This window comes from Crinia signifera, chromosome 11, assembly GCF_055691185.1.
Source record: "Crinia signifera chromosome 11, ASM5569118v1, whole genome shotgun sequence".
Taxonomy (NCBI): Eukaryota; Metazoa; Chordata; class Amphibia; order Anura; family Myobatrachidae; genus Crinia; species Crinia signifera.
The window spans coordinates 2,138,748-2,162,605 of NC_139227.1; the positions used below are offsets into that span (position 1 = coordinate 2,138,748).

Consider the following 23,858-nt stretch of genomic DNA (forward strand, 5'->3'; position numbering starts at 1 on the left):
AACAGTATGTGAGCGTGTCCCAGGAACTGCCTCAACCACTGCATACAGTATGTGAGCGTGTCCCAGGAACTGCCCCAACCACTGCAAACAGTATGTGAGCGTGTCCCAGGAACTGCCTCAACCACTGCATACAGTATGTGAGCGTGTCCCAGGAACTGCCCCAACCACTGCATACAGTATGTGAGCGTGTCCCATGTACTGCCCCAACCACTGCATACGGTATGTGAGCGTGTCCCAGGAACTGCCTCAACCACTGCATACGGTATGTGAGCGTGTCCCAGGAACTGCCCCAACCACTGCATACGGTATGTGAGCGTGTCCCATGAACTGCCCCAACCACTGCAAACAGTATGTGAGCGTGTCCCAGGAACTGCCTCAACCACTGCATACAGTATGTGAGCGTGTCCCAGGAACTGCCCCAACCACTGCAAACAGTATGTGAGCGTGTCCCAGGAACTGACTCAACCACTGCATACAGTATGTGAGCGTGTCCCAGGAACTGCCCCAACCACTGCATTTTATAACCAGAATAACTTTTCTAGAACGCGCCTCATCCATGCATTATTTAAATGTGCAATTCTCCAACCATATACTGAGCAGTGTATATAGCATGTTATAACACACTAACCTCTGTACACTTACAGTATATTGCATCTAGCGCTGATGGCTCAGGGTGATTCCAAACAGGGTGAATGTTCTACAAATGTATATAGAGTCATTATTACATCGGTCGGTGTGAATTTGTTATATACTGTTTATGCTCAGTCTACCACTTCTACCTGCTTATGTCTGCATAGGTCGGACATTGTAGCGTAGACCGAGAATGGCTTGTTCTCACAATTACAGAACAGGTGGACAAGACATATAGGCCCTAATTCAGTAGCACTGGGAATGCTGCAAATTCGGTCCTGTTCCGATGTTTGAGGGTCCTCTCATGCTCAAGCGTGTATTTGCGCATGTGCAGACCATGGCAACGAATGACCTCGGCGAGCTACACACTCACCGGGCCCTAGGTTGCAGGGAGGGAGGGAGGGCCAAGGCAGATAAGAGGCGGTGAAGTCGCTGGACCATGTGAACGCGGCCGGGCCCATGTTTGCCGGGGGCGGGTGGCTGACGTCAGACGCCTGCCCAGTCTTTGTCGTTGCGGTCGGGATTATTTGCAGTAGATACAAAATGGGGAGTTGTTTAAATGCATTTGTTTTATTAATGCATAATATTATGTATCTTGGACATAAGAGAATTTGTCTAAAACATGGGCACAAGTGTGACGTAGGTGTCTGGTGTGGCAAACATAATAAGAATAATGGTTCTGGTGTTCTACTTAATTAAAAATCTATATCTGTATTAAAAAAATGTTTTAACAATATCTAAACAGTTGATCGTCTAATCAAGTGATGGAGAACCTTGGCACATCCCAGCATGCCCTGCTACAGTTTTGCTATTTGGCAATGCTAAAACTGTTGCAGGGCATGCTGGGATGTGTAGTTCAATAACCGTTAGAAGTTCTCCATCACTGGCCTAGTCATATGATAGTATGGGATGCAGTCAATATGCCGGCGGTCGAAATACAGACGCCGGAATCCCGACCGCCGCAATGCCGGCACTTTGTACCTCCTATGGGTATCCACGACACCCATCGAGGGAGAATAAAATAGTGGCGAGCGCAGCGAGCCCACAAGGGGGGGTGCGATCCACGGCCTCCCCTTGTCGGCATTGCGGCGGTTGGGATTCCGGCGTCGGTATATCATACCGGACCCGATCGTATCAATATAAAGAATATATACACAGACCCATATAATATTGAAGTAATTATTTTGTGGCCACAGTTGATAAGAATGTGCACCCCCCCCCCCCCCATGCACTCGTTTGCATGTTAGTGCCCCCCCCATGCACTCGTTTGCATGTTAGTGCCCCCCCCCCATGCACTCGTTTGCATGTTAGTGTGCCCCCCCCCCCCATGCACTCGTTTGCATGTTAGTGTGTACGCACCTTCAGTACAGCTGTAATTGCAGCATGTTATTTCATCATATATTGTTAATTGATTTGCTTTGTTCGCGCTTTGTAAGCATCTGTTGTTCAATTATGAAAGAGGTTGTAAAGTTTTTATTTCCACTAATCAATCTTTTACTCTGAACAAGAGAAGGGATTTAATGAGGAAAATGTGGGGCGCCTAGTGACGCACAAAAATCTCTGCATTATAATCCTTTATCATTGAGGATTTCTATTTATATTGCAGAGAACTCAAGGTTCTGCACAGCAAGAACCCGTTTTAAATCAAAGGTCATTCTGCCTGCACATTAAGATGAATATTTAAGTTCCTCTTTAATTGATAACCCCCAGGAGGTATCCACTGTTATTTACAACGGTATTTATTTATTAGGGTTTGATATTTTCATTTTCATTGGTTTTATTACTGAGTATATTTTTTGTGCTTGATTTCAACAATAACTTTGTTTATTATAAGGTGTATTTGAGTGTCACTGGGCGCCCCACGTCTTCCTCATTACCTTCTTTGAACCTCATTCCTCCACCGTGGGGGCTGCCAGGTTACATGCCGCATCACTGCATTCCCTGGTGCTGTAGGGATTTGTTTTATCTCTCTCCCCTCTGTTCTCCTCAGGTCTTACAGTTTCCCAGTGAGAGTGGCCTCGTCTTGTCTCTTCATAGTCATGCCAAGGACGTCTCGTTGCCCGTTGCCGAGATAAACATCCATTCACTCTCTAGTCAGCCAATTGACCATGAGGGACCAAAAGCCAAATTGTCTGGTACAGTATGACTGATAACTTATCATTTGTGGTCATGGAGAAATATAGATATTTGTATTTGTTTATGTTCATTGCTTATTATCTAGTTTTTATTTATTTTAACATGGAAACGCATTAGGCTAGGGTCCCCAACCTCGATCTTCAAGTACCCCTAACAGTTCAGGATTTCCAAGTCATCCAGCCGGTGCACTGTGTATCACAAAATCCACATGTGACCGGGAGAATGGGAACTGGGGGGGGTAACTGAGAACCACTGGTGTAGGGACTCAATCCAATGATATGCTGCGTTCCAATGCCAGAAGCGGCACACAAGCTCCCACCCCCTGCAGCCTGACTTCTGCCTGAATGTTCGCAGTCCTATGGGGCAGCGAGCTCTTTTGCCAACATAAAGCGCAGCGGTACTCTTTACTTAGTTGGGTGCCCGTCGCGGTCATCGCGGGTACATTTATGTCTGGCCGCGACGCGACCGACGCGATGCCCGCGATTTCCCATTGAAACCCATGTTAAACATGGAAATCGTGTCAGTCGCGTCGCGGCCGGCCATAAATGAACCCGCGATGCCCGCGACGCGATGCTCCCGATTTACCATAGGAATCAATGTTAAAAGTCGCGATGGACCCGATTTTACTGTTAAATGGCTCAATGGACCCGATTTGGCCATAGGAATCAATGTTAAATGGGCCACAGAGCCCATTAACCCTTAAATGTCCCCCCAAATTTTTAACGCCACCACACGATCCACGCCAACCCGAAGCGTGGCGAGCGGCGGCGGTACGCGTCCTCCGACCTTTTCATGCCCTACTATCCACTAGGGCGTGGAGTGAGAATATAATAGTGTGGCGAGCGCAGCGAGCCACCGAGCCCGAAGCGTGGCGAGCGGACGCGGATACCTTCACAGTTATACGCGTCCCCTCGCGGGCTTCACAGGTGTCCGTGGCGACGCCGACACCTGTGAAGCCCGCGAGGGGACGCGTCTACCTGTGAAGGTATCCGCGTCCCCTCGCGGGGCTCGCTGCGCTCGCCACGCTTCGGGCTCGCTGCGCTCGCCACACTATTCTATTCTCACTCCACGCCCTAGTGGATAGTAGGGCATGAAAAGGTCGGAGGACGCGTACCGCCGCCCCTCGCGGCCTCGCTGCGCTCGCCACGCTTCGGGTTGGCGTGGATCGTGGGGTGGCGTTAAAAATTGGGGGGGACATTTAAGGGTTAATTGTGCCTATTTGGGCTCTGTGGCCCATTTAACATTGATTCCTATGGCCAAATCGGGTCCATTGAGGCATTTAACAGTAAAATCGCGGTCAATCAGCCTTTTTAACATTGTTCCCTATGGAAAAATCGCGGTCATCGCGGTCATCCCGATTTACCCGCGATGACCGATTTTTACCCCCGACGCCCGCGATTTCAATCGCTGGCGCCCATCTAGGTAAAGAGTACCAGCGCAGCTGCTGCCGCAATGAATGCGGATGTGAGAAAGTAATTCTAATCATATCGCCCTCCTCGTTTTTGTACAAGGCTATTATAGAGGTGTTCTCTGAACATGGCATCATCCAAATCATTCTCATTTCTTTCCCAAAAAGACACTTTAGTTCTTCTAATCAAGCAATCTTTGTAGGCATGAGAGGAGAGATTACTGCCCCGGGGGGCGAGATGAAGAATCCACAAAAAGAGAATAGATACTAAGAATTCCCAATACGTACCAGCACGCAGAGTCCTGTATTATTCATATATCAATCGTTCTAGGTTAGGGAAAATACAATAATGGCAATGTTGTCATTCACCATACGGGTTATAGAGTGCTAGCACTAACTGACCTGACTACACATATATATATATATATATATGTGTGTAATGGTTATGGTATAAAACATCTGCAGTGTCTACGTCTACAGTCATATGGTCGACATGAAAAAAGATTGACATGAGTTTTGGATGTTTTTAGGATGTCTATGCTAACAAAGGTCGACATGGACACCAAGTGTACCGTGTCCCCTCGCATGGCTCGCTGCGCTCGGCACACTATTTTATTCTCCCACCGTGACGTAGTGGATGGTAGAGGTGCTTACTCTAAGGGGTGGTATAATATGACCCCTAACTACTATAATTTCTGCTATAGTACCCCAATAAAGGGTCTATATACTAAATACTTGACTAGACCCACTCCTACTTTATCATCAATTATGTGTACATAAGCAGATTGATCCTCAGACCTTTGTAAAGGCTCAGTATTTACCCTGTCAAAGCGCTGTCCACTCCAGTATTTTCTGTGTCACCACATAGCACCGTGCCCAATATTTTAGCACTGGTAACTATACGTGGGATAGGTGCGCCCCCACAGTGTGGTCCCTTCATATGCAGGTTTACGGTGGGATACCCTGGCTAATAGCACACCCCATTGAGGGAATACTTTGATACTATAAAACCAGCACTAACTTTGGCCGCTCTGATACCAGCACAGTCTTAGTGCAGAGAGGTGAGGCTTGGCAAGTTACTTTGGATTGGACACACAGAAATATCATAAACTGAGAGGTTTATATGACCCTAAGTTACTGCAACTGATCTAGGGTTATTCTGCTCGAATACCCACAGATAGGGTTTCTATTACACACAAGCGTTGTGACACACACATACTCATTCATAAAGTATTATTCAGTGTGCTATTTGTCTGCCACCTTTGTTTTAATTGTGTGATTTTCACCACTGTTTGTCTATCTTTTTATATTTTCGCAGCTCTTAATCTAATAAAAGTTTATTTTTAACCCTAATAGGTGCACCTATATTAAAGGACATTACTTTCTTTTTCTTCTGCTCTAATCTCTTTCTGTCCATTGGTTGCACACCCCCATCCTGTGAATAATTATGGATACACAAGGGGTCCTCTACTCATGACCTCTGTCCTGTGCGACTGGCACAAACCCTCCCCTTTACCCTAAAATGGAGAGTGATAAACCACCAACCAATCATTTTTCAAACACAGTCTGTGACGTGGCAGTGAGGAGCTGATTGGGTGGTGGTTTATCACTCTCCATTTTATCACTTTTCAAGCTTAGTACATCTGGCTCAGACAGTCAAAAGGTCAATAGTCAATAAGTTGACACCATAGGATTGATAGGTACAATAGGTTAAAAGGTCATCTGAACCAAAGGTTGACAGGTACAGAAAGTCGGCATGATTCCGACTAGCCTATCCCTCCTCCTAACCTCTTTTGATCCTCCTATCCTGCCTCCGTTCCCCTCCGTTCCTACTTATCCTATTGTATTTCGTTCGTCCACCCGCCTATTTTTAGTATGTTACCTCTTATGAGTAGGGCCCTCCTTCCTCACGTACTCACCCTACCTCATTACCTCACCTGTGCTCCTGTCCTGTTCTTCCCTTCCTCTACTTCATCTTCAGTCTCCTCGACAATTTTGACACCTACTTCTGAACTGATGCTGATTTTAGTTCTACCAGCTATACCCCTATTCATACTGTATTTTTCAACACACCCTGTACATTACCTCGTATTTTTTTTGTTTGCTATGTACGGCGCTGCAGACACTTTGCGGCGCCTTATAAATAAACGTACTACTACTACTATAAGGTCAAAACAAAAATGATCAACACCGTTTTGATTTTTTGGGGTGTTTTTTTGTACAGTTTTCTTTCTTCAGTGCATGAAACTGTTGGGGAGGAGGATTTTTTGGTTAAGCTGTGTAGTGTACCCGCTTCCCTTAGACTACCCTTAGACCGTGAGGTTTGCTTCAAATGCAGCCAGTCCACTGCATTTTGTGGCGAGCCCTGCTGTTTTGATGACCCGAAGGGGTCGGCGTTCGGTGGTGAATACTCTTCACGGTGAGCTATCGGTACTGCTTGCCGTCATAGCGCGCTGGAAGGGGCATTGAATATGTACTAGTCACTTATGCTAACAACCTGAAAATCCAGAGTTTTAGTAAAAAATGGATAATTGGATAAGGGATACTCAACCTGTGTGTGTGTGTGTGTATATATATATATGTGTGTGTGTGTGTGTGTGTGTGTGTATATGTTACGAAGTAACACTGCAAATACGTGTTTAATGCAAACTTCAACGACGAAGGGGGACCAGCGCCCCGAAACGTTGAAGTTTGCATTAAACACGTATTTGCAGTGTTACTTCGTGTATCCAGTCTCTGAGTGCCGCTCGCAATATCTTTGTTTATATATATATATATTAGTGCCTTGTGGACTGTGTGTTCTTCAGCATTCTCTAAACTAATTGCTTGGTTCAAGTGTGGGAAAAACGGAAAACTCTTCCGTACTTCTGTAAATATAGAAATGATCAGATTTTAGGTTTAAGTAACATGTTTATTTTGTACTTAGATCGTTCCCCGGATATTGAAAATTATTCAGAAGATGAAGATGAAAGTTTCTCTTCAGAGCAGGAGGGAAGTGATGACCCATTGCATGGTCAGGTGAGAACCCTGTGTATTACATCAGTTTAGTGCCTCATCATGTGTCCCGATTTGGGCATCTGCACAGTGAGCGCAGTTTTACACAGCAAAATAAACTGTAACAATGAGATATTAGGCAGATGCGTGGATATGAGATAAATTGGCGGAGATTACATATTTGTTCCTGGGCTGTGATTTTTTCTCTCCTATTTATCCAGATAAAATAATATACAGAAAACAGATGTTTAGAATGTTTACAGCAGTACAGTGTATTACATGTTATGTGTATCCTAATGTGACGGGGTGGTATTGTGATATTGTGTAAGTGAGGACAAGCCTGCCTGTGTGGAGCATTGTTACATATTGTGGTGATGTAGCAGCAGTAAGTGCAGTCGCCATTTCCTGGTGGCCACTAGGAAGTGTAAGATACAAGCTTGGCACAAGCAGGACCTGGATGACCTGGGCCTACGGTACATCATGTAATGCTTAGCAGTAGGATGTACCTGAGACCTGATAAGTAAATATCAGCATTGGTAACGATCACATCCTAATGGGAAGACCGGTATAGCAGCGGAAGCTTAGCCAGGTACACACTAATGGAGGCATGGAGAGACAGTGGTGCGCCTAGTGACACAATACCAGAGACCACGTTAGCTAGCGTTACTCAGAGTCCATAAGGAATAGATGGATTGGGAGCATGGTGGACAGTATGTTGATGGATTGGGAGCATGGTGGACAGTATGTTGATGGATTGGGAGCATGGTGGTCAGTATGTTGATGGATTGGGAGCATGGTGGACAGTATGTTGATGGATTGGGAGCATGGTGGTCAGTATGTTGATGGATTGGGAGCATGGTGGACAGTATGTTGATGGATTGGGAGCATGGCAGACAGTATGTTGATGGATTGGGAGCATGGTGGACAGTATGTTGAACATGAGGCTGCGTAACAGGGAAAGAAAGAAACAACAAAAAAGGCGGCAGCGCTATAAAACCATTAAACAATGGGATTATCTTCACAAAATGTATTACAAAATAAAACAAATCACTGCTTAAAACATAAAATATTGCAGACTCACATCTGAATGATCTGATAGAAATATTCTATGGGAAACAGTCTGTTCCTTGTAGACCTCTGGGACCTTAAGGTGAGTTCCTTTAGAGCCAAATGAAATGGGGATGATATTTTACCAGTACTCTGTAGAAGTGCTAGTGACCAGATGACTGGGTCTATGGTTCCTGGTGTGGTTAATGCTCTGTAGCAATGGGCTTGCCAATGTCCACTGAGGAGAAATTTGCTGGCAGCCACAATGTTCCTGTTATTAGTCACAATCATCCAATAATCTTGTCCCAAAATGGCAATGAGGTCTGGAACGAGGCTGGTTCAGGCTGAGATAAGTTGAGCCAGGTTTCCAAAAGTGTGAGGTTTCCTTCTCTGTTGTTTCTTTCATTGTATACAGGCCCAGCTACCCTGTTTCGAGCACTCGATGGTGTCAGGCACTCTTCCAACATCTTTTCACGTGTTCTGCATCATACTAATGGTCTTCTGTGTGATCCAAACACCTCAAACTTCCATTTATATGTCCATAACTCATTTTTTCAATCTTCCTCTGTCCAATGTCTGTGTTATTTTTGCCCATATTAATCTTTTCCTTTTATTGGCCAGTCTCAGATATGGCTTTTTCTTTGCCACTCAGCATGTCCGAGTCACCTCTTCATTGTAGATGTAGTCACTGGTGGTTTGCGGGTACCATTTAATAAAGCTGCCAGTTGAGGACATGTTAGGCATCTATTTCTCAAACTAGAGACTCTTATGTAGTTGTCTTCTTGCTCAGTTGTGCACTGGGGCCTCCCACTTATCTTTTCTACTCTAGTTATAGCCTGTTTGTGCTCTTCTCTGAAGGGAGTAGTACACACCGTTGTAGGAAATGTCCAGTTTCTTGGCAATCTCTAGCTTGGAATAGCCTTAATTTCAAAGAACAAGAATAAACCGTTGAGTTTTGCATGAAAGTTCTCTTTTTCTGGCCATTTATAAGGATAATCTAACCCACAAATGTGATGCTCCAGATGCTCAACTAGCTCAAAAAAAGTCCAGTTTTAAAGCTTCTCTAACAAGCAAACCTGTTTTCAGCTGTGCTAACATAATTGCACAAGGGATTTCTAATCATCCATTAGTTTTCTAACCTGATTAGCAAACACAATGTACCATTAGAACACTGGAGTGATGGTTGCTGGAAATGAGCCTCTATACAGTGGTGGGTTTTTAATGGGGAGCGCTCCCTTTAAAAAAACACCACTGCCTCCCCGGGTCCGGACAGCGCCGCTGAACTGTCAATCAGCCGCTGCCCGCCCCGTCCCTGTCCCCGGCAGGCGGCTTGTCATAGGCCGGTGCCGGAGACTTGTATAGAAAAGCTGGAGGGGAGGAGGGAGGAGGAGGCACAGCGGAGGGGAGGGAGCCGGGCAGCACTGAAGCTGCCTGAGTTCAGCGATTTGAACTCAGCAGTGCTGCTTGGCTCTAAACAGTGGCAATCCCGAGAATTTTCCAGGCTTGCCAGACTGGGCACGGAGGCACAGCCCGGAAAATTCTTGGGATTGCCACTGAAGGGGTTAAAAACCAGAAGGTGGTTGCTCTAATAATTACAGATGCTAAAAAAGTCATATTGTCCCATTGGCTATCCAGAACATATCCATCACTCTCCCAAATGATGGACTTTGATAGGAAATCTGCTCTATATACAACAAACTCTGGTATATGTACCTTTTACAAGATATGGGCTCTGTATATACTACATTTAGACGCACCTACTCTGAGCTCCATCTTTGCCAGGTTTGACATCTCGGAAATGTCCCTTTGTGACCAATGTACCCTATGCCCCATGTGACACTACCACATATAACGCTGCCCCTGGTTTGTGACCAATGTACCCTATGCCCCATGTGACACTACACACATATAACGCTGCCCCTGGTTTGTGACCAATGTACCCTATGCCCCATGTGACACTACCACATATAACGCTGCCCCTGGTTTGCTATGGTTAATGTACATAATGCACTTTCTTTTTACATATTGTTTCCCTCCCTTATCTTTTCCTTATATGTTTTCCTCCCTTTGTCTGCGTCCCCACAGTTTTGTTTTCCTTGTTGGTTTATTTATATCCTTCTTACTTGTTGATGTGTATATATGATGATTCTGTATATGATCTGACTCTGCTTTCACTGCATCAGAAAGTCATCTTATAACTACTATCCAGGTATCTCGCTGTCATCTCCTGTTGTGATCGTTTCTGAGCCGTCAGACATTACTTACTAACCTCACATTTCTACTTCCTGTATGTGTTCCACTAACGGCAATCGAGGTATACACAAACTTGTTACAGGCTCTTGACACTGTCCACCTTTCTCATGTGTGGCCCTTCAGGGGTGGACCCAATGTATGTTGACCTTAATTTGGTTGACCCAATGACCCATATCCAAACTAGCATATTAATACAAACAACGTTGGATATATATTATTACATGACTTATGTGTCTTTCAGGATTTCTTCTACGAGGATGATGATGTCAGAAAGGTGAAGAAATCTCGAAGGAAAATCCAAGCCTCATCCGCCATAACTAGGGTGAGACAACGTTTTATTTTAAGTGTTGTCCTTTCTCTTACTGTTGGTCATCTTTTCATTTGCTTGTTTAATCATATTTTATTAAAGATAAAACCTTATCATACTATGTTCTATTTGGGGTAGGGACTGATTAAACATTCTGTCTGTAAAACATTGTATAGTATGGTAGCATTTATATTGTTGTTTATTTTTCACAGTGGCCAAAGATATGATCATTTTTAAGATAATAAAGTCCCCCCATCCACTAGAGCGAGGTATCGCATGTGGTACCTTGCATGCGATACCCGCCAACTCACCCAGCAACTGTCCGTTGGCAAGATCGCGTACGATACATTGTATGCAGTCATTTTGCGTATAATGTATCATGTGCAATCCCAGTAATGGCTACGTGCTGTGATGAATATTCATGGCAGCCTATTGATCCTGCGACTGCGTTACGAGGCACCACGGAAACGTGCCTTACATCATAGACGCAGGAAGATGACATGCAATGTCACATTTTATGCAATCCATCGCAGCAATGCGTCAGAATTGCATAAAAAGTGCCCATATCGCACTAGTCGATGGCGGCCTTAAGACTGTACAATCATGTTTCTGTTTGTTATTTCCAGTTTCTTTCTCTCATTACAGCAACCAAACATTAAGCAGAAGCTTAAGTCACTTCTGAATAGATTCAAAGTCTCAGAAGAGGTAAAGTTATATGATTTCTCATTTTCCTATTAAATCTAATTAATGGGGGGTATCCAGATAAGTGAAATAAAACATTGGGAGTGGGAAACATTTTTTTTCTTTCCCTGATGTTTGACCGATATTTTTTACGGGATATTCTAGTAAATACTTCTTCACATGAAAACAAACAGGTTCGGCAAAACCTGCTTTTTTTTTTTTGTGCTGGCACGGCCCAGAAAGCCAGCGCCTGAGGCAAGTGAAACAAAATCCCTGATAGCAGCGTCTCCTACCGGTTTGACAGGGTTGCTCCAGGGGAAGCGGTTAACCGTGATTAATGACTATGGGTAATTTGATTGTTGGATCCAACCTGCTAGACTGGAACATAATCAATATATTCTGCTGACATTGCAGGACCTTTATTTAGCATTGTGATGTTATCAAATGTTTCCTACTCCTTTGTTGAAGCAATTGAAACCTGAAGCTGGCATTACACCAGGGCCTGATAAAGACTCCATTCGGCCCGGGGTACTCAAAACAAGTGGGGGCCCCTAAGGACTAAATATAACATAATGTCATATTTCAAACACAGCTGATTGGCTGGTGAATTATCTCCTTCCACTTTATCGCTTCACCAGGCTTGAATGAGCCCACACACGGTGCGTTTTTCAGGTGCGATGCGCGCTCCCGCGCACGGCACAGAAAGTCTGTGCAGTCCATGCTTTAAGTACTACATTGCATCGTATCTAGTACAAAGGTTACGCTGCTGTAGCACATTGTATGCTCCATTATGCATAACTGTATATTTTGATCTCTGATTTCAGTGCATTCTAATATTTTTGTGTGAGACTTCTCACATTTAATTGGTTTTGTGATATAACAGAGGGCGTTTACGATGATAATGAATTTATGATGTCAGATCGTATTATTCCTTTCATGGATAGTATGTTGAACAAAGAAGGATCAGTGACCTTCCTTCTGGAACATGTGCGCAGACCTTGAATGGTTGAATAATTAGCTACCAAAAATCAATCTGCTGCTTGTCCAAAGGACTATTTCAGTAATACTACACAACTCCTCAACAAAAGGTACTCTTGATGGAAACAAGTAGGACATATTTGGGGGGTTATTTATGAAGTGTCGGGTTGTAAACCCCAGTGCTTCCAGTGGTGTGCGGTGAGGACAATGATTAGTGAGGCACGGCTGAGTGTGCTGCGAGCCCGGGCTGCGGGGCCGGGGGGATGTGCAGCCCGGGCCAGTGCAGGTGTGACCGAGGAGAACTGTTACCCAAACGGCAGCAGCGGATCTGGGGTTGAGGTGGACCATGCAACTGATCCGGCAGATCAGCACTTTCCCCTTCCCCAGGTGAGTGGATCTAATGCCCAAGCACATCTCCCTCAGTGACAGGGGAAGCCAGAAGCTAAAATTATCCAGAGAAACGCATTGAGCTATCTACAATTTAATCTTCACTGGGACACTATTATCCATCTGTCGTCCATATTCCATATTCTATCTCCTGAAGTCATAGAACCCCATCAGAAAACTGGTAAAGTGACTTACTATCTATCTGGGATATCTAGCCCAATCCCTAAGGCACACCAGAGGACAAGTGGCTGCCATCAGGAAATGTCATCATGTACAGAGACATTTCATTGGGAACGTCTTCCCTTTCTGCAAAAAATCAAAGGGACTGTACCTATTTCTGCAACTTTTCCAAACTATCAGAGGACCACATAAATGGTAATATGTCAACTTTCCTACACAGTTTTATTAATAAGTGACTTATTTCACTGAATTTTATACAAAATATACCACAGATGACATCTAACCATCGCTCTCAATTCATCAATGTTTTATCTTCATTCCTGGATTCATCTGCAACTACAGTAACGTACTCCGGTTTATTGAACTTAGCAGCCATTGCCACATTCAAGAACTGCATCAGTGTTTACACTGCACCATCCCTGCATCTACTGTTATTGTCTCATCAATAGCTGCCTGTGTGATTTACTTCACTGTTTATCCAAGTTGCCAAGCACAAGTCTTTCCACTGCTGTTAAAATCTACTAGTGTAAAGACTATACTTTTATTACCTGCATCTCCCATGCTGGTCACTCTTGTGGGTTAATGTCAAGTGCCATATCCTGGGTTCATGAGCAAGAGCTTAATTAATCCTGTCGGATTTATCCATCGGTAAGAATCTAAGCCTTATGCCTTTGTGAACTCGTCTCAGACCCCAGGTGTGACAGTAAGCACTAGCACCACCCTCCACCCGCTTGGACCAACAGTAAGTGGCTCAGGGTCAGGTGATTCATTGTCTGCAAGACCTCACCTCTAGGCTGGATAAAATCCAGACCACCTTGAGTGGCCCAGAGACTTCCCAAGTAGAATTTCCGCCTCAGGCTGCTGCAGCTTCTTTCCATTTTCACCTGCCAACATCCGCAGTTAGATGAATCCCCTAAAGCTTGTAGAGAATTCCTGAACCAGTACGAAATCCAAAATTGAGTTACAGCCCAGCAACTTTCCCACTGAGAGAACAAAAGTCGCCTATATTATTTCTCTTTTGTCTGGCTCAGCCTTGGATTGGGCATCACCCCTATGGGAAAGATCCGATGATCTTTTATCATAGAATAACTTTGTGTCAACTCTTCGACGAGCCTGGACAAGTAACATCTGCGGCTACTGACATTCTCACTCTGCCAAGGATCCCGTCCTGTTGGGCAGTACCTAGTTCAGTTCTAAATCCTAGCCCCTGAACTTTCCTGGAATGTCGAAGCTCTGTATGCGGCATTCTGGCACGGTCTATCTGACCGAATCAAAGACGAACTTGCTACTCGTGATTTACTAAGTGCAGTCTTCAAATGAATGTTCTTTGCACTTATTGGATGTTGTGTCCTATTGTATGTTAATAACATACTGGATATTTACTAAAAATATGAACTCTTGGTGCTCTGTGGTGCCCATGAGAGGGGTTGGCCTACAGAAGCAAAGTCCTAAATGGACAACTTTGGTAAATTGTCAGATTTACCTTATGCTGCCCATACACGCTGCTTTGTCAGCGTGCGTTCCGTGCTGTACTAGCACGGATCAAATCGCATTGCATTGTATGTGCACACGTTGTGCATGCAATGCGATGCGATTTGATGAGAACTAGGTACAAAAAGTATGTGCAAGCACATACGTTTTGTACTGTGCGATGAGGTGCGCGGGAGCGCGCACCTCAAAGCACACATCGGGTCAGCCCTTACAGCAGCGTGTATGGGCTGCTTTAGATACCTGCCCTAGATATATAAATAACGGCCCTTGCTACCAGATCATAGAACACTTCCTTGGTGGTACAGGTGAGCCGGATCTGAGCAGCTGTGTTGGACAGTCACCTGGTTCCTAGGTTATAGGTTCACAGATTACAGGTTTCATGTTCCTACAGCCTCAGATGGTAGAGCTACAGAAGGGCAAATAGCTTTACATTTAGTATATATATATATATATATATATATATATATATATATAAATAAAATTGATTGACATGCATTTTGTCTTTGCCTAATGGATTCAGAAAAATATACCTAATGTAAACACAAAAATCCTGTTTTTATTTTAATTTCCATGCTAATACTTTTTAGGTTGGATTTGGTCTGGATCATGTGTCTCGTGATGAGATTCGAGAAGAAGATCTTGATGATTTATATGACAGTCTAGAGATGTTTAACCCAAGTGACAGCTGCCCAGAGTTAGAGGAAAGTGAGAGTGTCTTGAGCACCCCTAAGCCAAAGCTTAGGTACAGTGACTTTCCCCTGTGCTGTATTTTTGTATCTGTCATACTATTGTTGGGTAGATGATGTTGGTCTGACCTACTATGTCTGTTTGGCTACCTAGACCATTCTTTGAGGGGGTTTCTCAGTCCAGTTCACAAACAGAAATTGGAAGTCTAAACAGCAAAGGAAGTCAAGGAAGAGACATCAGCAGCCCGGTGAGAACATTTTGGGTAAATTGCCATAACATGGCCAAAGAATTAAATGTTTGGATAAAATAAAATAACCACAGGATGCTTGAAATGTGATCGTGTACGTTTCAAAGATGGACTGTTTATGATTTCTATTTTCAGGGGGATCTTTCAGTTGAGGTGAAGATGTCTCGCCAGGAAGATTTGATGGACACAGAGAGTCAGGTGCAGGTCAACACTTATACTCGTGTCAACTAAAGTGTATTAACGCAATCCACGTTTTTATTATTGTTACATTCAGTATGGCAATTATTGTAACATCAGACATTAGTAGCGATCACAGTATCATCATTTAATATATTTACAATTATTTACATGGATTGCAGTGATGTCATTATGTTCACATGGGGCTATTAAAACACATCTAATTAATTGCTACAAACAATAACCCTGGACATTCCTAAATATGAAGACTGGAGCATAATATGAGACAGATATACAGAGACAGGCAATACAGAGAGTCGTTGCCTTACTAAATATCTAATGGAGGCCCAACAGCATTCAGGAATAATGTTACCAAACAACCGATATTGTTCACGTTTAAGATTTCCTGCTAGAATGTTTCTCCTGGACCTTACTGTAGACAAAAATGCGAAATCTTGCTCCATAAATAGAATTTAGCCATTGAAGATTTAATCTGCTGTGATGCTCTGCAGAACTATTCCAATACCGATTCTCCCTGTATTCTTGTTACAGGATGTATCTTTGGATATCTCGCAAGATGTAGACAGTCTCTCCGAAACACTAACATTTTCTGTCCCTGAAAAATCTAAATCTGTGAAAAGTCCAAAGTAAGTCAAAACTTTTCACCTTTTTTGTGATATATTATTGTTATTATATTTTTTTATGTTGTTATGAACCTTTATATAATCACCAACAGAGCAGGACTTTACAAAGAATATTTAGTTGAAAACACTATTACGGTGTCTACTACACAAACAGGCTAGCATTAACCTACCAGTATATAGGACTGCTGAAGAAACATGGGGAAACCATGAAAACTCCACACAGAAATGCTAGGCTCAGAATGGAATCCTTGGCCACAATGCTGTGAGGGAACAATACTGACCACTTTATCAAGCACTACCATGACCATTAAGATCTGTATACTTGCATCATGTTCTGATTTGATTCCTGGTGTCTTTCCAGTGTCACTCCTCAGGGTAAGAGAAGCGTCTCTCTGAAAGAGAAACCCCCTATCAAAGGACTTTCTGAAAGAACGCAAAGCACAGAAAGTGAGAGAACAGCAGACATAGGACTGAGCACACAGGTATAGAAGTTGAATGGATTTTACAAGACTTGATGTCATACTGTAAGTTACTTATATTACATTACTTGTATATGTAAAATGTTTTGATTTGACTTATTATTTATGTCACAGGTTCCCCGGAAGCTATTACTTGATCAGTTAAATCAGAACCTCTCAGATCCATCTCTTCCAGAAACTATTATTATTGTGCAGACTTCAGATTGGCAAGGACAGGTACAGCAATGCTTGATTTCCTGAATTTACATTGGTCTCTTTTCACTTTTCTTCTTCCCCTTTTCTCATGTTCGTCCAGGCAGCTTTGCCAAACCTAATCTCCGTTCATTCAGAACCGTCTGACACTTGTTCTGCCAGTGACATGAACAATATCTACATGTCATTGATTACCCATACATTGCATTACATGTAGGGTAGTATACAATGCTCCCAGTTCTCTGGTTTTTCCGGCGAGGATAGGTTTTTTTGTTGGAGAGAAGGACAGTCCTCTCGCCGCTTGGTCCTCGTCGTTGTTCGCCGTTGTTTTCTTATGGGAAATTTTGCGTACCTCACTGTTTGTGTATTGAATGGACTTTGAGGAGATGCACACAGCATTAGCAGTCTCCTGACTCGGAATAGTGTTTTTAGGCTAAATTGTGTTTTTCTGCATACTGTATCTCTGCAAAATTTGAACACTGCCCACTTACTCCTCGTACGCTGCATCGGTCAATGCTCACCATCAGGGGCGTCTAGCAACCTACACGTTGAATAGGATGACCCTCCCGCTCATCCTATTCAACGCGTAGGTTGCTAGACCCATGGTGACGGCTGGAAAAAACGGTGCATGTATGGCGAGTGCACGGGGAGTGTAAAATGGCATACACTGTGCTGCGCTCGCCGGAGCATTGAATACTGCCCTTAGTGTATGCTTAAAGGTGCTCGACGGTATCAGAAATGTTGTGGAACGTTATGGGTGATCTGGGGCAATGACTGGGAAGTGGCAAGTAGGGAGTCCAATCCCGGGTTCGTGATCATCAGGATTTTTTCCTAAAATTTACGGTATTTGATTTTCAGGATTAGAGTTTCTAATCCCAGGATTTTGGGATTAGTCGGCACATGCACAATTTAATATTTTCTAAATGTGCTGAGAACCTGCAGTGTATGACTCACATCCTGCGCGCCGGATCATGCCCTTGTGTGTGTGCGATGTGATGTCAGAGGTCGCGCTGTGCAGCCCGCCTGCAATACCACTCTTGCCCACCGTACTGCCACTGCCACACCTATTGCATGTCAACCTTTTTCATGTCAATCTTTTGACCCTGTCATCCTATTGCATGTCAACTTGTCTGAACACTGTGGGGGAGATTTATTAAGACAGCTGGTTACGGTCGATCACATGTACAACCCGGGATTGACCATAATCCACCGAAAATACAAATGGAGAATACAGCACATTTACTAAAACTGCCGTGTTCTCCGGACTCATCTTTTCCAATGGCAATGCCATTTGTGTTTGGCTGCCAAATCCGTATGATCCGGCAGAAATAGAAAAAGAAAGAAATAATTGAAACCCCCCCCGTCATGGGGGCTGTAACCGGTCCGGGCCTCATTGAGCTGGTCCTGGTTGCAAAATAAAAGGGGGAAATTAAATGGGGTCCCCTGTATTTCTATAACCAGCACCAGGCTCTTGGCCCGGTCCTGGTTCCCAAAATACAAGGGACAAATGGAGTAGGGGTCCCCCCGTAGTTTGGCATCCAGCACTGGGATCACACAGCTAGGGGGACATTTTTTACATAAGGTCCCCCGGCCAAAGCATGATCACCCTGGCCGGTTTTAGGGGAACCCCGGGATGAAGATGGGGCTGTCCCCGCCACCCCTGGCCTGTGGGGAATGTAGATGGTTTCCACTATTCTGTACTGATTGTACTAATCTTTGTATTCCAGTTTGTTTCAACTCTGTTCCAGCAACAGCATAAGCCATGTGTATGTGTAACCTGCTCATCAGATGTGCAGTGTGCTCTGACTGCCATACTGACTCGAATACAGAGACAGTGAGTAGAGGAACTTACACTTTTTGTACAGTGATATAAAATGGTCAAAATCCTGTCAACAGCAAATCTAGAGATCAATGATCCGGTTCTATATCATTGTGTTCTATTTTGTACACGAATGTTTTTGTTATAACAAAACGATAAAGGCTCTGTAGGACGTAGTAGTCCATTTCTATTAGAGTACCAGCTCTATGTAGGATCATATAAGGATTCCAGTAGCAGATAAGTACCGTACAATAGGAATGCATGAATGGTGCATGACTGGCATTGTGCAGTTAAAGGTTTTCTTTTTTGGTATAATCATTTGATGGGAAGAATCCCTTAGGCTTCTACAGGATTGTGGCAAATTGTAGGGATCCCCTACTTTTTGCTGTATACGATTGTTTTTCTTTATCTGAATTGATAATTTCTCCAAAAGTCCCTTGCATAGGGAACATGGTCGTGGTATGTACAGATCTAACCACACTTACCGTTGCCGCGTCAATCACCATGTGCATTTGTACTGTAGACAGTGGGAGGCCACGTACCGGTATATGCCCTCTATGTGCCACATCTGGCCCTGCTTAAGACCTTGTTACAGCTTGAACTAGAGGTCTACTATAATACCGGCACTAATTTACCTTGTGTGATAATTAGCCTGGAAGATGCTACTGGCGTCATTCACAGCCGGGATACAGTTGTGAAACATACATTTAGACTATGTCAATAATCTCATATTCCTATTATACAGTGGTATACTGATGACCATACTCCTATTGCAGAACAGGGAATGGACACTAAATGTATGATTCTATACTCCACTGCTATAAGTTATACATCGGGATTATATATATGTTGTCCCTGCTGCTTCTGCGCCCATTCTTCCACCACATAACCTGACTCTTGCACTGACTTCTCTGATGGCTTTCGCTAGCTGTATTGTCTGTGTACAAGCTGAGCTCTCCTTCTGGTTTGTGGTTTCTCCTGTGATTGTGTGGGAGACAAAGTGCAGGAATTGTCACAGATACAGACCAAGGAGGATTATGTTGTCATGGATTCTTCTCGTGTTACATTTTCAGGTGTTACCCAGTGTTGATTGTCTGTATCTTTTGCATGATCCCCCTATATGTGATTCCTCAGGGGGCAGCTCTACTATTCTGTTGTAATACAGGGAACATAGCACATGAGATACCTTATTCTCATTCTGTTCATGAGCTTCTGTAGACAAACCATACTCTTCACAAGACTGCTTGGCAGTTAGGAGCTGATTCAATGTTATTTCTTCTTCAGGTTCAATACTTCTGCCCACATGCATTACTATCAATGGCAACAATCAAATATATGTGTTTTACTAAATCATCTAAACTAAGATTACTAAAGATTAACTAGGATGAAATAAGATTATTTATATCCTCCTTAATACATCTGCTCCCTGTTAAGCACAATGGGAGAGATGTATGAACTAGCGTTTGCTGCAATAATGTTTGTTTACTGTGCGTTTTTTTTTCATGTAGAAAAAAAGGGGAGGGGGGAGGCTTTCTTTAAGACCCAGAGGATCAGAAAATAAAAAATGGGCACCTATATGTGTGTTGAGCCTAGCTGCTCTACTATGGGGGTGTCAAAACCCAATATTTATAGAAGAAGAAAAACAACAAGGGTGTGGAGCGTTAATGAGCTGATTGGATCAATAGAGTATTACAATATGATTTATTAATCTAAAAGATAAATAAAATATTAAGCAATTAAATATCAACAGTTGTACATAGAATTTTGGCCATAAATAATACAATATGATTCATGTAGGACAGGTGGTAATTATACACTTATACACTTTAGCGATCCCTCTGGTCTTTTTGCTTGTGTAATAATAGTAAGATCTCCTGGTGCAGTCCGTGCTTGGTTAATTATGGGAATCCATGAACCTTGCTGGATGATCTGTATTCGCTGGAGGGAATGGTATATCCTCAAGTTATTAGAGGTGTCCTCCCAATAGTGCGAGAGTCCATTCAAAAGATTAAGCAGGTGGTGGTATCCCAGTTGGTAATATTGTATTGGCCACGGCTGGTTGCCAGGTAAAAGCAAATATAGACCAGTGTAGCCAGGGGGATCCGGTCCAATCAGTATGCGGTTTAAAAAGTACTTAAAACAAGCTGGTGCTCCCTAACATGTTTCACTGTCATCTGACCGCTTTATCAAAGGTCAATAAATAGCTAAAGCGGTCAGATGACAGCGAAACATGTTAGGGAGCACCAGCTTGTTTTAAGTACTTTTTAAACCGCATACTGATTGGACCGGATCCCCCTGGCTACACTGGTCTATATTTGCCTTTACCTGGCAACCAGCTGTGACCAATACAATATTTCCAACTGGGATACCACCACCTGCTTAATCTCACGTATGCCCAGTACAACCAGCCATGCACTACATGCATAGTAGTAATGTGGGTGCTGATAAGGAGAGCTGAAGAGGCACCACATGACAGCTCTCTTTATCGTCTTTAGGCAGGATGATACAGTTGGGGGATATGGGTGCCTGCTTCTCCACGATATTGCAGTAGTAGTGGGACCCGATATTTACAAGACGGTAAATGCGTGATAATACATCTGTCCCAATGGGTCATAGTTGAGGCTAAAACTGTACTGACATTTACATCATTAATCAAGAATTGCTCTACATATTATTTATTTGCATATATTTTGAACAAAACCGTTTTATTAAAGGTTAAATAAGTACCTGATAATGTGCTCAATGTAGTAATGCAATTGAAAAGCGCAACAGAATATGCTGCGTTATATAAGAAATTGTAAATAAATAAATAAGGTATTGTGCTTTTGTTTTGCAGCTATCACACGGCACCAGGACCACCGCGGCCTCTAAAAGTTGTGTGTGCGGGAGGACACACATTTCTTAGTTTCCTGCTAGGAGCATATGTAACAAATTTGGCAGGAAGAACATCTGATTGGTTAGGCTACCTGCGCTTCCTATTAATCCCACTGGGTGAGACTAATCTTTTGAAGGTGCAACAGTAATAGAAAGAACACTGGTTTAGTCTACAGTGCTATTAAAAATGATCTTTAAAGAGGCAGTCATAGACATCTAGGAGTAGGGATCCCAATCCCGAGGCATTTCTTCAATCCTGGGAAACGGCATTGAAAAATGCTAAATCATCCCGGGATTGGCATCCCTAAAAGAAAATGTCACTGTGCCCTACACTGACTTACTTTTGGCTGCCTGAATTCCATCGGTAGTATGCAAGGGGATGTGTTCTCTCAGGTGCTCGCTAAGCAGAGGATGACTGCTGCTTAGCAAGCCAACCTGAATTAGGCCTTTTTATATGTTTAGTGTCTTGAATCCTATTGGAGAAAGAGTGATATATAAATAAATGTATTACTAATACTACTATTATTATTATTACTATTATTGCTATTATCATCATCACCAAACTCTAAACTGTACAAGTATTTGAAGTTTGGGAAATTCTACGTCTTGCATGGTTGCCAAGATTCCCCAGTTCCCTTTGTGTCTGTCTATTAGAAATAAATGTAACTTCTGTAACAATTAGAGGAGTACATCGCAACCATCACGCTACGATCTCGGGGAACATTGTGCCGCCTTACACTGACGCTCTTAGTAACGGATACAATGAAACTGTATCTAATGTATTTATGGTTTGAAGGAAAACTTGTTTGTACCTCGTATTGGTCTCCTATATTGGATGATAACTGACTGCATTTTTGGATACATTATTTTGAGGTTCAGTAAAATATATATTGGAATAAAAAACAAATGACTTGGTAGATTATAATATGTTTTTGTCTTGTTTTGCAGGATCTCATCCTGTATGTAAATATATTTCTTCCATGGACCCTCGTTATGCATCTCTATTCTTTGATGCTTCCTGGCGAGAGCTGTTCAATAGATCTGAGGCTCCAGTAACAGGTAAGACTTCTCTGTATTGGTTGATAAACGTATTAAGATCTAAACATGGTGAAACCAGGCGTTACAGGTTGAGTATCCCTTATCCGAAATGCTTGGGACCACGAGCATTTTGGATAAGGATTTTTGCGGATTTTGGAATTGTTTTTTCATACTTACCTGCTCCCCGACATCCACGGCGGCCTTCAGAATCCTCTTCAGCGGCATCTTGGGTCCCAAAGGTGCATTGTTTGAGTGCGCAATGCATCCTGGGGACCGGGGATGCCGCTGAAGAGGATTACGATGGCCACCGTGGACACAGGGGGACGAGATAAGTATGAAAAAAGAGGCAGGGGGTGAAGAACTAAGCAAAAAAACCCGAAATATTCTGAAAAACCATGGTTTTCGGAATATTACGGTTTTTGGAATACACGGATAAGGGAGACTCAACCTGTTTATGTTTTTATATTTAGTGGTGTATTTCAAAAATCTAATGTCTAGTTATCATTCATAGTAGGTCTGTTTTGTATTTAAATCTCTGTGTCCATGTATCTGTGCAGGACACTTGCAATCACCTAAGAATATCTCTTATGGCAAAATTATTTGGCCACACCTGTTAATTATTGGATTTCAGGGTTCCAATCAGACCCATTGTCATAGGTGTATAAATTGAATAATTAGCCACGCATTCTCCATTTGAAAACATTTGTTATAAAAAATTGGTCGCTCTGTAGAGCTCAATGACTGCAAGCATGGTACTGTCATAGGATGCACCTTGGCAATAAGTTCGGGAAATTTGCTCCTTGGTCCCCTGTAAGTGATATTATTAGTAAGTGGAACCATTTGGGAACAACAGTAACTCCGTCATGAAGTGGAAGACGTAAAATTACAGAGCAGGGTCAACAACGTCTAAGGCGCGTAGTGCATGAAAGTCACCAACACTCCCATTAATGTAGGCAGAATAACTGTGTGGAGCTTAATGGAATGGGTTTTGATGGCAGAGCAGCTGCAAGCAAGCCGCCCATCACCACGTTCAATGCCAAGTGCCGGATGGAACGGTGTAAAGCGCCAACACTGGACTGTGGAGCAGTAGAAATGTGTCCTGTCGAGTGACAAATCACCGGAAGTGACGCGAACTACTGCATCAGCGGTGCGGACCAGACTGCCGGCTATCGCATACTGTGAGGACGCCGGTGAAGACACGTGGAAGGA

At 43.3% G+C, this 23,858-nt stretch overlaps 1 protein-coding gene across 6 annotated transcripts in view; it reads left to right on the forward strand.

Moving 5' to 3' along the window:
* PACS1 (phosphofurin acidic cluster sorting protein 1) overlaps positions 1-23,858 on the forward strand; it is a 50,381-nt gene that overhangs the window by 12,718 nt on the left and 13,805 nt on the right. For 5 of the 6 annotated variants that reach the window (XM_083164186.1, XM_083164187.1, XM_083164183.1 and 2 more), the window contains exons 5-17: positions 2,621-2,765; positions 7,101-7,192; positions 10,710-10,790; positions 11,421-11,480; positions 15,080-15,234; positions 15,333-15,441; positions 15,562-15,624; positions 16,156-16,250; positions 16,609-16,729; positions 16,841-16,942; positions 18,646-18,752; positions 21,574-21,728; positions 22,560-22,670. In XM_083164186.1, the coding sequence (XP_083020312.1) occupies positions 2,621-2,765; positions 7,101-7,192; positions 10,710-10,790; positions 11,421-11,480; positions 15,080-15,234; positions 15,333-15,441; positions 15,562-15,624; positions 16,156-16,250; positions 16,609-16,729; positions 16,841-16,942; positions 18,646-18,752; positions 21,574-21,728; positions 22,560-22,670 (1,396 nt within the window). The remainder of the gene's footprint in view (positions 1-2,620; positions 2,766-7,100; positions 7,193-10,709; positions 10,791-11,420; positions 11,481-15,079; positions 15,235-15,332; positions 15,442-15,561; positions 15,625-16,155; positions 16,251-16,608; positions 16,730-16,840; positions 16,943-18,645; positions 18,753-21,573; positions 21,729-22,559; positions 22,671-23,858) is intronic. The other variant, XM_083164184.1, reaches the window with a different exon arrangement.